This window comes from Anabrus simplex, chromosome 3 (assembly GCF_040414725.1).
Source record: "Anabrus simplex isolate iqAnaSimp1 chromosome 3, ASM4041472v1, whole genome shotgun sequence".
NCBI classification, from domain to species: Eukaryota; Metazoa; Arthropoda; class Insecta; order Orthoptera; family Tettigoniidae; genus Anabrus; species Anabrus simplex.
Window position 1 is genome coordinate 65,356,874 of NC_090267.1, and position 16,145 is coordinate 65,373,018.

At 39.2% G+C, this 16,145-nt stretch overlaps 1 protein-coding gene across 1 annotated transcript in view; it reads right to left on the bottom strand.

Moving 5' to 3' along the window:
* The window catches only part of LOC136866655 (synaptotagmin-10), a 171,977-nt gene that overhangs the window by 9,762 nt on the left and 146,070 nt on the right, over positions 1-16,145 (bottom strand). Inside the window, exon 7 of the mRNA XM_067143773.2 lies at positions 13,990-14,161. Within this exon, the coding sequence (XP_066999874.2) occupies positions 13,990-14,161 (172 nt within the window). The remainder of the gene's footprint in view (positions 1-13,989; positions 14,162-16,145) is intronic.

Sequence of the window (16,145 nt, forward strand, 5' to 3'; positions counted from 1 at the left end):
CTATTATAATACCTTAATACGTTTTTGCTTTTTTGCTAGGGGGCTTTACGTCGCACCGACACAGAAAGGTCTTATGGTGACGATGGGATAGGAATGGCCAAGGAGATGTAAGGAAGCAGCCGTGGCCTTTAATAAGGTACAGCCCCAGCTTTGCTTGGTGTGAAGATGCGAAACCGCGGAAAACCATCTTGAGGCCTGCCGAGAGTGGGATTCGAACCCATTATCTCCCGGATGCACGCTCACAGCAGCGTGCCTTTAATCGCATGGCCAACTCGCCCGGTCTTGTTAGGACTCATTTTGAAGTACGGACAGCTGCTTGTTCATGCCAGAGTTGTCAGCTTTGTGCTGGTACAATTTATTCTGAAGATTATGCAGTTTTCTTCGTAACGTTTTAATAATGGCATTTCACTTAGCAGTCTCGTTCGAAGAGACTCCCTAACTACTAGCCTTAAAATCGGTGAAAATGGAGCTCCTATATTTTTATAATTTTATTTGCCTCATCTTCGCTAATAGTAGCAAAATTGCATGCAGTGTTTTTGGGACACACAAGTTTTCAAATCAAATCAAATCAAATCAAATCAAATCAAATCAAATCAAATCAAATCAAATCAAATCAAATCAAATCAAATCAAATCAAATCAAATCAAATCAAATCAAATCAAATCAAATCAAATCAAATCAAATCAAATCAAATCAAATCAAATCAAATCAAATCAAATCAAATCAAATCAAATCAAATCAAATCAAATCAAATCAAATCAAATCAAATCAAATCAAATCAAATCAAATCAAATCAAATCAAATCAAATCAAATCAAATCAAATCAAATCAAATCAAATCAAATCAAATCAAATCAAATCAAATCAAATCAAATCAAATCAAATCAAATCAAATCAAATCAAATCAAATCAAATCAAATCAAATCAAATCAAATCAAATCAAATCAAATCAAATCAAATCAAATCAAATCAAATCAAATCAAATCAAATCAAATCAAATCAAATCAAATCAAATCAAATCAAAATCTCTTTATTTGCAAATGAGGTGTCTACCTCGGTGGCAAATGGTACACTAAAATACATTATTGTCAAGCACTAAATTTTAGATTAACAAGAGAATTTTTTTCCTAGAATGCAATATTATACAATTTACGCTAACAGTTTTTCTATTAAACACACAGCTCATCCGTACTTACAAATATAGTAAACTCATATACAGTATGTGGAATTACTTCAAATAATACTATACAACTGGTATAAGATTAAAATTTACTTTCCATTTATTTATTTATTTATTTATTTTTTACCTATTTTGGAACATAAGTAGCATAACGACCTGCTGCGTGTTAACCAGAGCCCCTTTTTCCACCACTTTTCAGAGTTATTGAAGGGCCTTCACAGATACCATTGCGGTCTCAGGGCCCTCGAAGTCCCCACTGTACTTCACCCCTACAGGCAGTCCCCTACTTTGGCTTACAAACTCCTTAGATCAGCGGATTGAATTTAATTCACACATATTTTTTTTTTATTTAAAATAACCTGCACTGGTTGAATGCCCTCTAACATTTCATTTATTTTCTCTGTTGCTGTTTATTTTCTTCTTTAATATCTGTACAGATTTTGAAAAAGGATCAAACACTACCCCTGGTAAACTGTTCCACTCCTTCACGCCCTCCCCAGTGAATGAAAATTTACCCCAATCGCTTCTGCTAAAGTTTCTTCTAATTTTATACTTGTGATCAGTCCTGCCGATATAATTATTTTCCAACTGAAGCCTCTTACGGATATCTCCCCATCCTTCTCCTGTATAGGCTGTATATATTCCTATAAGTCTAGATTTCTCCCTTCACTTACTTAAAGTTTCCCACCCAAGTTCCTTTAACATTCCTGATACACTACTCTTTCTCCTGAAATCTCCTGTTACAAACCTTGCTGCTTTCCTCTGCACACTATCTATTTCTTTTATTAGGTATTATTGTTGAGGATCCCAAACACTGTTCGCATATTCTAATAATGGACGAACCATACTTAAGTAACTTTTCTCTCTTAATTCTTTGTTGCATCCTTTATGTAGCCTCATTATGACATGTAACGATCTGTATACTTTCTCAACAATGTCATCCAGTTGACCCTTCCAGTGCAAATTACTTTCTAATCTTACACCTAAGTATTTGCACTTGCCATATTTTGGGATAACTACCCCATCCAAAGTATATTCAAATTCAGTTTTAAAACTCCTGTTTTAAATGTTGTAACAGTTGACTTGCCTCCATTAACCTTCATATTATTTTCTTCAACCTACTGTTGGATACTCTCAAGGTCCCTTTGTAATTTTGAACAATACTCAATGTTATTTATTTTCCTATAAACAATTATGTCGTCTGCACACATTTTGATTTTTTGATATTATATTGTTCCCTAAATCATTTGCGTATATGAAGGAAAGTAACGGACCGATTATACTACCCTGTGCAATTCCCTTCCAAATTTCTCTTCCTGTGATACATTACCTCCTACTTTGATTTTCTGAACCCTTGATTTTAGAAATGGTTTTATCCAACGTGTAACCCTTACGACCAATCCTACTCCCTCCAATTTCTTTAATAATATTCCATGTTCCACTCTATCAAAGGCTTTGGGAAGATCTATGGCTATGCAATCTAACTGGCCTCCTGAATCCAACTGTTCTTATACGTCCTGCTGAAATCCCACCTGTATTGCCTCACAAGAAAATTTCTTTTTAAATCCATACTGGCTCCTAATGAACCAATTTTTATTATCACATATCCATGTGATGTACTTTGATATTAAACTCTCCAGTATTTTGCAAACTATACTGGTCAGGCTGATTGGTCTGTAGTTCTCTGGTTTCCTGTTATCACCCTTTCCTTTATAAATTGGTATTATTATAGATTCCTTCCATTCCTTTGGCATTACACTATTATTTATGACATAGTCAAAGAGAAATTTTAAATAAGCGCTATGTACCACCCCATTGTCTTTAATACCTCCCCAGTAATTTGATCAATTCCTGCTGCTTTTCCTTGCTGAAGCAGCTGGATTTCTCTGAAAATATCTTCATTTGTGAATGAGAAGCTTCTTGTTTTCCTACGTGTCTCTCCCTCCCTATCTTCTGTTTCAGTTTCCAACTTCTGACAATCTTCTACTGAATATCTGAATTCTCAACTAAATAGGTTTGCTTTCTCAGTATCTGTTAAATAGTGTTCACCCCCTTCCCCAACCATTGTAGGAATTTGGATTCCTTTTCCTTTTAGATTCCTGATATATGAATACAGTTTCTTCCATTTCCGTATGTGGTCATAACCCTGCTGAAGTATGCCATTCATATAATTCTCTGTTGCTTCCTTTTTTTACTCTATTCAGTTCCCCCATTAGTTGTTTTCTAGTTTCTCTACTCTCCTTACCCTCTTTGATTTTCCTGTTCACTATTCTACATTTTCTTTTTAATTTTCCTATTTCCCTTGTATAATAAACAGGGTCTGAGGTAATTTTGCCCTTCTTAACATGTACAAATCTCTTCTCTCCTTCAGAATGATTCCTTTAAATTTAGCCCAAAGTGTATCCACATTACTCCCTTCACTCATCCAACAACTAAATTGTGATTTAAGGTAAGTCCCAAATTCATCAACTTTAGTTTCTCTGTACAGTTTCTTGTCTTGTGTGACCCTCTTATTAAGCCTTTTTGGTACCAGTCCTACATCCATTATTACAGCCTTATTGTCACCTGTTCCTTCAATTACCTCAGTTTTATCAACAATTTCCCATGGTTTAACCAAGAATAAATCTAGTAAGTTATTGAGACGAGTCGGTTCTTGTACTACTTGTGTATATCCTCCCTCCCAAATTAACTTATTTGCCAGTTTCTGTTCATGGGCTTCACTTGCAGCTCCATTCCATTCAACTTCAGGCAAGTTTAGATCTGCCCCAGTTATTACCACATCATTATTATTGTTTTTATGAGTGTAATCTATTATTTGCTCAAATACTTCCATATCTCTTTCCTCTCTTTCAGGCCTATATGTTCCTATAATTCCTACCTCCTTCATATTATTGTAAGGTTAATACCTTAAGTTTAATCTCCTTCAAACATGTCCTCCTTAAATTGTTAGCAGAGGTATACATATCTTTGTCTGTGTACCTCTGTATCACGCTGCTCTCATTGTGGCTATTTTCCTCCTTCCCCCTCCACTCGCTCCCTATTACTAGCGATAACGGCGGGGCCTTGATTAGTGTTGTGGAAGCCATTTTGCATTTTTTGTTTCCTGTCCTTGTACGGGACGGACGTGCCATGTGAGGGTTTATATTAATCCAGGGTTTTCCCTGGATTTTTCCCCCTTTTGGGGTGTAATTTTGGTAGGTTCTGACCTTTTGACTATTCTTATTTTATTTACGTAAATTCAACTTGCGTTATATTTTTCTGTTCTGATTCTCCTTCGGAGCCGTCATTCTCGCTAGTCCATAACTGACCCCTTTTCAAAAACTCATTTTCTTCTGGTTCTCGGTTTTATTTTTCAGTGGTCAGCTATGCTAATTTAACCTTCCCATTATGCAAGGTATCAAAGTTGTTCTATTGAATGAATGTAATTCTGTATAGGGTTATACCCATTTCAAACTTGGCAAGCTAAATATGCCTAACAGATCTATAAGCTTAAACCTTTATCACCAACCACCCTGGGTGGTAAATTGTTATTTCTTAACGGAGCTGAGAAAAATGAATTCCAATCCCTTCAACGGTGTTTGGTTTCTCGTTGACCGTCTAATTTTAATTTTAGTTCACGGTTGCCTTGGTGACTTTTATTGTGATTGAGATCGATTGACATTGTTCGATTGAATGAGTTGACTAATGTTTTTGCTGGAAACTGACACGGGTACGTTTACTGTTGGTTCTTGTGAACTTGACTTGGAATTTTGGGGAATTATTATTATTGATTTCTTTATTTCTCCCCGGTAACTGATTTCTTAGTGAGATCCGTGCGATCTCTATTGTGATTTGGGTACGTGAAGTGTTGAATTTGGGAGTAACTTCTCCGTTTCCTGTAAGGCTCTGGTTGAGTCGGTGTGGAATTTTATTGCAATTACTCCTCTGCGCTTGTGATGCCGTTCTGATTATGGGCATATGATCTAACCTATGAAATATTATATCGAGCAGTTATTCCTGCTCCCGCCGATACGCTCCTGAAGTATTGGTAAATATATTACCGTGTTTCCCATTTCTGGTCTCCACTGGCCCTGTGGTGTCACACGTTGAATTTATTTCTTAAAACTGTATTCTGCTATTTCTCGAGTTAACCATTTTTATTGTGCCCGTGCTGTACCTCTGGTTTGTGAGGTTTTTCATGTTTCGCGTTTTGGGGCTTTTCCTGTTTTCTGTGTCCTGTTAATTTATGCAGGTATTTCCAGATTAACATCGTGGTAAGGATAGAATTCATTTCTCTCCTTGTGATTGTGAATTCATGTAAATTATTTTTAGCTGCACCCTTTGAATCTTTAATTTCGCAAACCTCTTGATTAATCTTCGTTTAGTTCAACCTGGTGTAGTATTTCATTTTGTGTTTAAATTAAATTTCTATATTCCTAAAACCTCGGCTTATCCTTTCGTGTTTATGAAAGTGCACTAATTGTTAGATTACCATGATACTGTAACACTATTGGTCACGGTTGCAAAGATCCAAAAGCACCTTCTACATACTATCCTCGAGGTAAGTTGTTTGTTTTTTAATAAAAACTGGCATTTACTTATTGCTTTCGCTGTTTCTATGTGGTGACTCTGTGTGATAAGTTACTTGGATTTTCTGGGTGCATTATCTTCGGTAATTGCTGTACACCGGAATACTTACTGCCTTTGAACTGTCACTTGACAAACGCCTACTACATCACTGTGTCTCGAGACTTACCAGATACCTTGGTACCAAAGGATTATTAACTAGTGAGTCGCTCTGAGCTACTAGTGTTATGTTTGGTGTCCTAGCTCCTTAGTGTGCTAAAAGTGTTTTCATATCGATGTACCAAACTCTCTCTAGTTTATGTACTGACCTAACCCGTCCATCACTGCGTGTCTATAGTCAGGCTTAGTGTAGCAGTGCTACGGATACTGTCTGAGTTCTAATAGGACCTCACCGTGTACTTGTAATCAACCTAACTGTAACTGAGTATATCTCTTGGAATTTTAACTAATTATCGTGACATCTCTAAGTGTAACCCAAACCTAACCTTTAAATAATTGCATCGTCACCGTTCTTATTATCGCACGTCACAGTGTCATTGTATTTTAAAGTGTGCACGTTACATTATCACAAACTAATTTTATCCCTAATATTTCATCCCTTTCATAGGTAAACCAGTCAAGTGAACAATAAGTTTCCTTCACCGGAATAAACACCCTCTCCCATTTTATCTCCTCGCTCTCTGCGATAGGCTGTATACCCTTCTGGAAATACTTCTCTATTACCCACCCCTTCTCTGAACCACGATTCCATTCCTATCACCACATCAGGCTTGTACGATTTCATCAATGTACTGAATTTTAATTGTTTATTTACTACACTCTATGACAGTTTACCAAGAGCAATCTCAGACCCCCTTTCTTTTGGATAACACATTACCGATATAATCCGTTTGAGGCTGTCGTTGCTTTGGAGGTTTCCTAGCTGTAGCTGTCACTTGTTTGTACTATGTCAATATGACTAAATGGTTAGCGTGCTGGCCTTTGGTCAGACGGGTCCCGGGTTCGATTTCACGCAGGGTGAGAAATTTTAACCATCATTGGTTAATTTCCCTGGCATGGGCCTAGGAATTGGAAGGAAGCAGCTGTGGCCTTAATTAAGGTACATTTGCCTGGTGGGAAAATGGGAAACCATGGTAAACCATCTTCAGGGCTGCCGACAGTGGGGCTCGAACCCACTATCTCCCGACTACTGGATACTGGCCGTACTTAAGCGACTGCAGCTATCGAGCTCGGTCAGTAGATTTGTTGATAAGAATATCTTGGATTTTATGTTCCCATATTTTCATCGAGGCATTGGTGTCAAGGGGTGTTTTGCTAAATGTTCCCGTTACCAGCAGTACATTACAGTTATATGTAGAGTTGCCTAGTGGTGAGCATGATGAGGCAATATGTTTGTGTGTGAGCCTTGTTTGCGTGTATTTTCATTGCAATGATGTATTTTGGGCACATATGACACGGCATGTGTTGTTTTGGGATGCTGAGCGACAGTTATCCTAAGTACTTGCAGATGTATTATGGCTGCTTTAATCCCCGATGGGCCAGTGGCCTGGGCTGGAGTAATATCATTACAACTAGCATACTTGTTGACTTCATAGAAACTGGATGATCTCATGTATTTTGAACACCGTTACAGGTTGTAAGAGCAAATTTTCCAGTCGAAGTGGTGGGGACTAACGCCATGGGTAGGCCTATATATGATTTTGCAACAAGAATTACGAATGTCTGTTGCATGAAAATGACATCCCTTGTTGACATGATATTTGCCCATATGGACATTTAAACCAAGCTGTTCTTAGAAAGCTTACCCTTCTTTGGTGGATAATCTCCTTCTTGCTACTTACCGTCCCTTTCCCTTTCTGTTAATTTTCCCGCCCATTTCATATTTGCCTGCCTCTTTCACCTTCCCTTTCCATTTAATCCTTTCTTTTGACATCTTATTCCCTACTAGCTGATGTACCTGTGCTTCGCTTTGGGATTTTCAGAAAGACTGCCGTTGTAGTTTTCCTAACTGAAGTCATTACAAAAACGTCAGTAGGAATGTAGCGATTAAAAGCAATGTTATCATATAAAATACTCGATCAAAGGGCAAACCGCACTCTTCTGCCATTATTCCGTTTAATATGCACACTGCTCATTCCAATCAGTGCCTCACATTAAGGAGCGAATAGCTCGAATGCTATGATGAACCAGTGTGTTACACCAGTAGTATCAGAAAATTTATGAAACAGAGGAATGGCATGCTAAAGAAGAAAGTTATCTAACTCTCCATCTACTTCCCGCCAATATTCAGGCAGGTTGTTACGCTCGGTACGACCGGGCGAGTTGGCGTGTGGTTTGGGGCGCGCGATTGTGAGCTTGTATCTGGGACATAGTGGATTCGAACCGCACTGTCGGAAGTCCTGAAGATGGTATTCCATGGTTCCCGATTTTCACACCTAAGCCGCTTCATTCACACTCTTAGCCCTTCCTTATCCCATCGTCGCCATAAGACCTATCTGTGTCGGTGCGACGTAAAGCAAATTTTAAAAAAATACTCGGTACACAGCAGTAATCCTATCTATCGAAGATGAGTGGTAACAGAGGACACAAAGAACATCACAAAAAACAATAGTCAACGTAATGCTATTGTTGATCAATTTTATGAGCTTTCTACATTGTAGTCCTTCACATTTAGTTTTCTTTCGACTCTGTGATATTAGGACGTCTTATAAAATTATTTTATAGCGTAGACTGTAGTTCCGTATTCTCCGATTTCACATACCGATTTTCATTAAAAACTGTTTACAAATTTTCTCGTTACTTTTTCGCTGATATGGACATAGCAACAAAAATCCAAATTCATGAATATCTCTGTGATCATAGCCGGTAAGGTAACCATGTATGAGACATAAATGATCGGAAATTTACTATATATCTTTAGTAATATATATTTATAGATACAACCACTAATAACATAACTATTTGAGAATTAAATGTTAGGCCTTCCCCTAAACTACATTTCACACAGCGTGAATAAAATTATTCATAGGACTACAAATAACAGAAATATTTGAGAATTACATTTTAGGCCTTCCCCTAAACTACCATTTTTCTCATTGTGAGTACAATTATTTACAGCCTAGATTGTATCGACTTATTTCCAGATTTTTTCCTATCAATTTTCATTAAATATCACCATTAATAACATAAATATTTGAGAATTAACTTTTAGGCCTTCCCCTAAGCTACCATTTCACTCAGCGTGAATACATTGATTTATGGCCTAGATTGCAGCAACTTATTCACCGACTTCGAATACCGATTTTCATTCAATTCTCTTAAGCAGTTTTCTCGTGATGCGTGTACATACATACATACATACATACATACATACATACATACATACATACAGACAGACAGACAGACAGAAATTACGGAAAAGTAAAAATTACAATTCCCCGTTACTGGTGACCCGGCTGCTACAGAAATACCATCCTTTTTAAACTCTAAACAATGTACGGACAAAACTGTTATTTTATATATAAGTTATAGATTGAGTTGTTACAAAGATCTATTTGACGTTACACCGAGTGAATGGCTTCACGGTGTGAGTCACGTAGCTGTCAGCTTGCATTCGGGAGATTCTGGGTCCGAAGCCCACTGAAGGCAGCCCTGAAGATGGTTTTGTGAGATATCCCATTTTCATGCGAGGCAAATGCCTTAATTACGGTCACGGTCGCTTCTTTCCTATTCCTCTGTTTTCTATCCCCTCGTTGCCACAAGAACTATCTGTGTCCGTGCGACGTATAGCAAATTGCAAAAGAAAAAACTATTTTACACAACTCTTTAAAACATCATCATAACCCCCACCATCATCCTTCTTTTCTAATTATCACGAGCTCAGGTTTACATTTCTTATTGCCATACCTTTGTGGGCTCAGCCCTCCTTTCTGTAAGCATATCCCATGAACTTATTCAGATTACGCAAATGTAAGGAATACAGAGTAGGTTGAGAAGCTCGGTATTTACAGTTCTGATACAGGTTATTCCTGTGCCATAAACGCAATCTGCTCCACTTTCTTTATCGTTAGCATCCAATCTCCGGAAGTTTGTAAATAACAATTGGATGTGTCTTCTGAGTATGAAGTAAGCGAAATATTAAGTCTACCTCAAAATAATCCCCAGAGAGAACGGCAGACTTGATTGCTTCCCCTTCACGGGATTGGAAAACAGTCTGGAACTAATCCTTCAATAAACCGTTATCCCTCGGGATAAATGCAATTAACACCGCACCCGCCAAGCTCTGATCAAACCTACTCGTGGTCTGAATGCGACATTGCTGGGAACGTGTCTGGAAGCTGCTACTACGAGACGAACAAAATCAGTTTCTTGAAGTTCGCAGAGTAAAAGTTTTCCAAAGCGTACATGGCAGACTATATATTGTAGGAGGTAACCTGTGAATGATAAATATGCTTGTCTCATACCTGTCGTGAAAAGGTCAATACAGAATATCGTCAATAGTCCTCTAATAGATGGACTTGTTAATTGGGGTTTTTACACTGACTGACAGAGCAAATGCAACACCAAGAAGGAGTGGTCAGAGCTTTATGCCAATTGCAGGGTAGACTGACATCACTGAGGTATGCTCATGATGTGAAATGCGCCGCTGTGCTGCCCACGTAGCGAACGATAAATGGGACACGGCGTTGGCGAATGGCCCAATTCGTACCGTGATTTCTCAGCCGACAGTCATTGTAGAACGTGTTATCGTGTACCACAGGACACGTGTATAGCTAAGAATGCCAGGCCGCCGTCAACGGAGGCATTTCCAGCAGACAGACGACTTTACGAGGGGTATGGTGATCGGGCTGAGAAGGGCAGGTTGGTCGCTTCGTCAAATCGCAGCCAATACCCATAGGGATGTGTGCACGGTGCAGCGCCTGTGGCGAAAATGGTTGGCGCAGGGACATGTGGCACGTGCGAGGGGTCCAGGCGCAGCCCGAGTGACGTCAGCACGCGAGGATCGGCGCATCCGCCGCCAAGCGGTGGCAGCCCCGCACGCCACGTCAACCGCCATTCTTCAGCATGTGCAAGACACCCTGGCTGTTCCAATATCGACCCGAACAATTTCCCGTCGATTGGTTGAAGGAGGCCTGCACTCCCGGCGTCCGCTCAGAAGACTACCATTGACTCCACAGCATAGACGTGCACGCCTGGCATGGTTCCGGGCTAGAGCGACTTGGATGAGGGAATGGCGGAACGTCGTGTTCTCCGATGGGTCACGCTTCTGTTCTGTCAGTGATAGTCACCGCAGACGAGTGTGGCGTCGGCGTGGAGAAAGGTCAAATCCGGCAGTAACTGTGGAGCGCCCCACCGCTAGACAACGCGGCATCATGGTTTGGGGCGCTATTGCGTATGATTCCACGTCACCTCTAGTGCGTATTCAAGGCACGTTAAATGCCCACCGCTACGTGCAGCATGTGCTGCGGCCGGTGGCACTGCCGTACCTTCAGGGGCTGCCCAATGCTCTGTTTCAGCAGGATAATGCCCGCCCACACACTGCTCGCATCTCCCAACAGGCTCTACGAGGTGTACAGATGCTTCCGTGGCCAGCGTACTCTCCGGATCTCTCACTAATCGAACACGTGTGGGATCTCATTGGACGCCGTTTGCAAACTCTGCCCCAGCCTCGTACGGACGACCAACTGTGGCAAATGGTTGACAGAGAATGGAGAACCATCCCTCAGGACACCATCCGCACTCTTATTGACTCTGTACCTCGACGTGTTTCTGCGTGCATCGCCGCTCGCGGTGGTCCTACATCCTACTGAGTCGATGCCGTGCGCATTGTGTAACCTGCATAACCTGCCTACTCTGTTTTTTCCCCAACTTTCATCCCTTTCGAACCACTCCTCCTTGGTGTTGCATTGTCACTGTTAGTCAGTGTATACGTATGATTTTGCTATCAAAATATCATTCGGATTAAACTCATTCTGAGGATGGATTGCGTCAACTTTCTATTTGCTAGAATAACATCTTTGAATTTGAGCACATTCAACAAATACATTCATGTAAGATTGTGACCTCTCACATGCGCTGTATATACGATGTATCCTTTCTTTGCCTCATTCAAGAAAGTACATGCATTCATTTACACAATATCTTGTCAGTCCCTAGATGAAGTTCCTGTAATGATTGCAGAAGTTCTATCTGCTTTCCTATAACACATGCATAGAGTTACAAAGAAGTAAAATTAGTAAAAGAAATTCCCAACAACTTATTATGCTTTATTCAGTTTTATAAAGACATTGCAGAGAGAGCGAGAATTGAATTGATACTGCATTGAATTTATTGATAATTTACATTCCACTGACGCTGAAAAGCTCCTTTATGTAGCGTCTTCATGTAATAATATACAGGTTTACGAAAACGCTAACGAAATTATTATGATATTAAACATCTTTACTATAAACTATTATGCCTTTAAGCGTTCAGGCTGCAAGCATCTGTACATTTACTAATCGCCACCACAATCCTTTATTTGTAACGAGTTCTGTGGCTTTGTTTACTTAGTTTTATACCTCTTACCTTTAAATACATTAAAATATTAAATAATCCAAATTCAAGAATTTAAATTTTAAAATAAATTTAAATTACGATTTTTCTCGTACGTATAGCAAATTCAGTAAAATTGGAACATACATAATATAAAATGTATAAAAATGAAACATTGTACCGTCAATTACTTGGCTTTACCAAGAATCTGAAACTAAAGAATCAGTGAGTCAAACAATTCTCTAGGAAACATACATCTTTCTAAGTGATAGAAACACTTTTGCGTGATCTCTTCAGCCCCTTGCGTACTACTCCAGAAACGAAATAGTGGAATTTTCCTTCCTAATCCTCCAGGAACGAAGTAGTGATTTTTTTCTTTTATAACTGTACCGGTAGGTACACCTCAGCCCCGTGCATTTAAATGAAGCACCTTGAAGAGCGCTATCTCTCACATAAAAATTGAAACAACTAGTGCAAGAAATTGGGACTTTGATCAACAGAGATGTCACTACTAAGGTGATAGAGTAATGTGTTATTTTAAGGTTTCTTAACTGATAGGATTTCTTTTGATTTTTTTGGTGTATCACAGTTTGCAACAACTATCTCAAGAAGTTTGATTTTAAATCATTCTTGTTATGTACGGTACATCATTTCGCTTGTTCATTAAATGACGGAGAAATGTACTATTTTCTACGGGGTTGATGCTCTGCAGCCAGTGACGGGAACACTCCCACACCTACAGTTATTTGAATGATCCATAAGAGGAGAAAATCAGTGGATGCATAGTATTTCTCTCGGCTTGAAAATTAACCCCACCTATTTGAACTGAACACCGAGAAAACATGAGATGGGACTTCCCCTTTTTGTGTTTGTCTGTCTATATATATAGCCGTTTGTATACTCCTAAAAGTAAAAAACTGGTGGACTTTTTAAAACCAAATTTACTCACTCCCTATTGTGTTATGAGGTGCTTGTGATGTCATTGCAAACTCATGGATTTGGTTGTGGTTGGTCATCAAATATTTTCGTTGACATTATGCCTATCAAAAGGCTGTACATAACAAACGTCTCAGTATATGTTATTTCCGTTCTTTTATGCCATGTACAGTATGTATTTAACGTAGGACGGATATTAACGCAGATGATTAAAAAACTTGGATTTTTAGTTCAAGGCCCATGGGGCATGTCGCGCATGTCACTTCCAGGTGGGAAGCGGGAAAACTAAAGGGACATTTTACTATTTTCTGTAGGGCAGATTTTGAGGGAGGTATCATCAATGTCAGACCTCTGCTCATATGGTATGAGATACAATATGCAACCTGAGAACCTCAAAGAATTTCTCACAACTTTGGATCAGGAACTATACCTTACAATAAATTAGGATATCGTTCTCATTCTCTCTTGAATTTATTCAGATTCATCATGTTTTCGTTACAACCCCTCGCTGTCGCAGGCAAATTGAATTTGAACATATTAAACATCTGAATATAGCCATGTTACTCCGCATAAATTCCTGAAGGAAAAACTGCGAAAACCCTCGCGAAGAACGGATACAAATGCTAGTTTATTCACGTATTAATTTCCGCCGACTGAAGAACCTAACTGTTGTAAACTCAATCCTTATTATCATTGTAGCATGTGAATGGCACAGGGAGCAGATGGTCTGTGGTATATAAGTCAAACGTCAAGGAGTAATTCAGAGATTTGTACCTGTCATAGTCGATCACTTTGACAATAAGGCTCACATCCTCGACGTTCTCCGCCGGGACGTCAAACACCAGCGCCTCGTTATAGACTGGGTGAAGGGTCGCCTTCTTTACCGTCGTCTTCTTCTTCTTGATGCGCTTCCCTTCACAGAGGAGGTACACCTTCACGTAAGGATCTGAAACATATGACAATTAATGTCATCAACTTACGAAATTTGTTACCCATGTTATGAAAGCTTTCGTGTTGAACACTGCGAATTTAAGAAAACAACATGCAACACTATATCCATCTATTTGTCCTTGAACAAGTAAATTAAAATTGACACACCTAGCACACTTCACACAATAATGCATATCATTTTATAAGAATCAGGCACCGAGCTTGATAGCTGCAATCGCTTAAGTGCGCTCAATATCCATTTTGTTGTGTACCTTTTGATACATTAATTAAATACCTCTGTGTTCAATTTAAAGGGGAGATATTTGGCTACCTCCACTGCAAACTTACACTTCGAATATTATGACGTGAACTGTTTGACGTATTGCGATAAGTCCATGTGATGTATGGAGTGTAATCCCCTTGCAAGGAAGACGTTTACCTTCTGGAATAATGTTCGAAACTTTCATAACATATTTCATGCAGTGAATACTGCGACAAGGATAGGATTAGAGGAATGAAAGTGACTTAACTTATTAGCTTCTGGTACGATAGTTATTATTTAATGTGTAATAATAACAGTAATAAATGTCACCGGGTGAGTTTGCCGTGCGGTTAAGGGCACGCAGCTGTGAGCTTGCATCCAGGAGATAGTGGGTTCGAACCCCACTGAAGATGGTTTTCCGTGGTTTTCCATTTTCACACGAGGCAATTGCTGAAGATGTACCTGAACAAAGCCTACGGCCGCTTTCTTCCCACTCCTAGCCCTTCCTGTCCCATCGTCGCCATAAAACCTGTGTCTGTCGGTGCGACATAATGCAACTTGTAAAAATCAATCAGGCAAAATAGCTACCTCAACTGCATCAGAGTCGTGAGTTCGATTCTGAAGGGCTGGCAAAAATATTGACTGTCCGGATCGTAATTGTTATCTCTAGTAATTCACATGACAAAGAGGAGTAGTTTACTATAGAGTTATGCTTTATTAATGAATGACTGCAATCGGGAAGTCTATACTGGAGAGACCACATTAACAACCTTTTCTAAATAAGGCCGCACGATTTGTCAATCAATCAATCAATCAATCAATCAATCAATCAATCAATCAATCAATCAATCAATCAATCAATCAATCAATCAATCAATCAATCAATCAATCAATCAATCAATCAATCAATCAATCAATCAATACTGATCTCCATTCAGGGCAGATTCCCTATCTGTTGTTTTCCTACCCTTTTATTAAATGATTGCAATTATATTGGAAATTTATTGAACATCTCCCTTGGTAAATTATTACAATCCCTAACTTCACTTCCTATAAACGAATATATTGCCCCAATTTTTCCACCTGAACTCAAACTTTATCTTCATATTTTGATCTTTCCTACTTTTAATAATAATAATAATAATAATAATAATAATAATAATAATAATAATAATAATAATAATAAAACAAATTTGCTTTACGTCCCACTAACTACATTTTTACGGTTTTCGGAGACGCCGAGGTGCCGGAATTTAGTCCCTCTGGAGTTCTTTTACGTGCCAGTAAATCTACCGACACGAGGCTGACGTATTTGAGCACCTTCAAATACCACCGGGCTGAGCCAGGATCGAACCTGCCAAGTTGGGGTCAGAAGGCCAGCGCCTAAACCGTCTGAGCCACTCAGCCCGCCATCGTACTTTTAGAGACACCACTCAAACTTATTCTTCTACTGATGTCATTTCACGCCATCTCCACTGACAGCTCGAAACATAACACTTAGTCGAGCAGCTCGTCTCCCTTCTACCGAGTCTTCTCAGTCCAAACTTCGCAACATTTTTGTAACGCTACTTTTTTGTCGGAAATCACCCAGAAAAAAATCGAACTGCTTTTCTTTGGATTTTTTCCAGTTCTTGAATCAAGTAATCCTGGTGAGGGTCCCATACACTGGAACAATACTCTTGTTGGGGTCTTACCAGAGACTTACATGTCCTGTCCTTTACATCCTTACTACAAACCC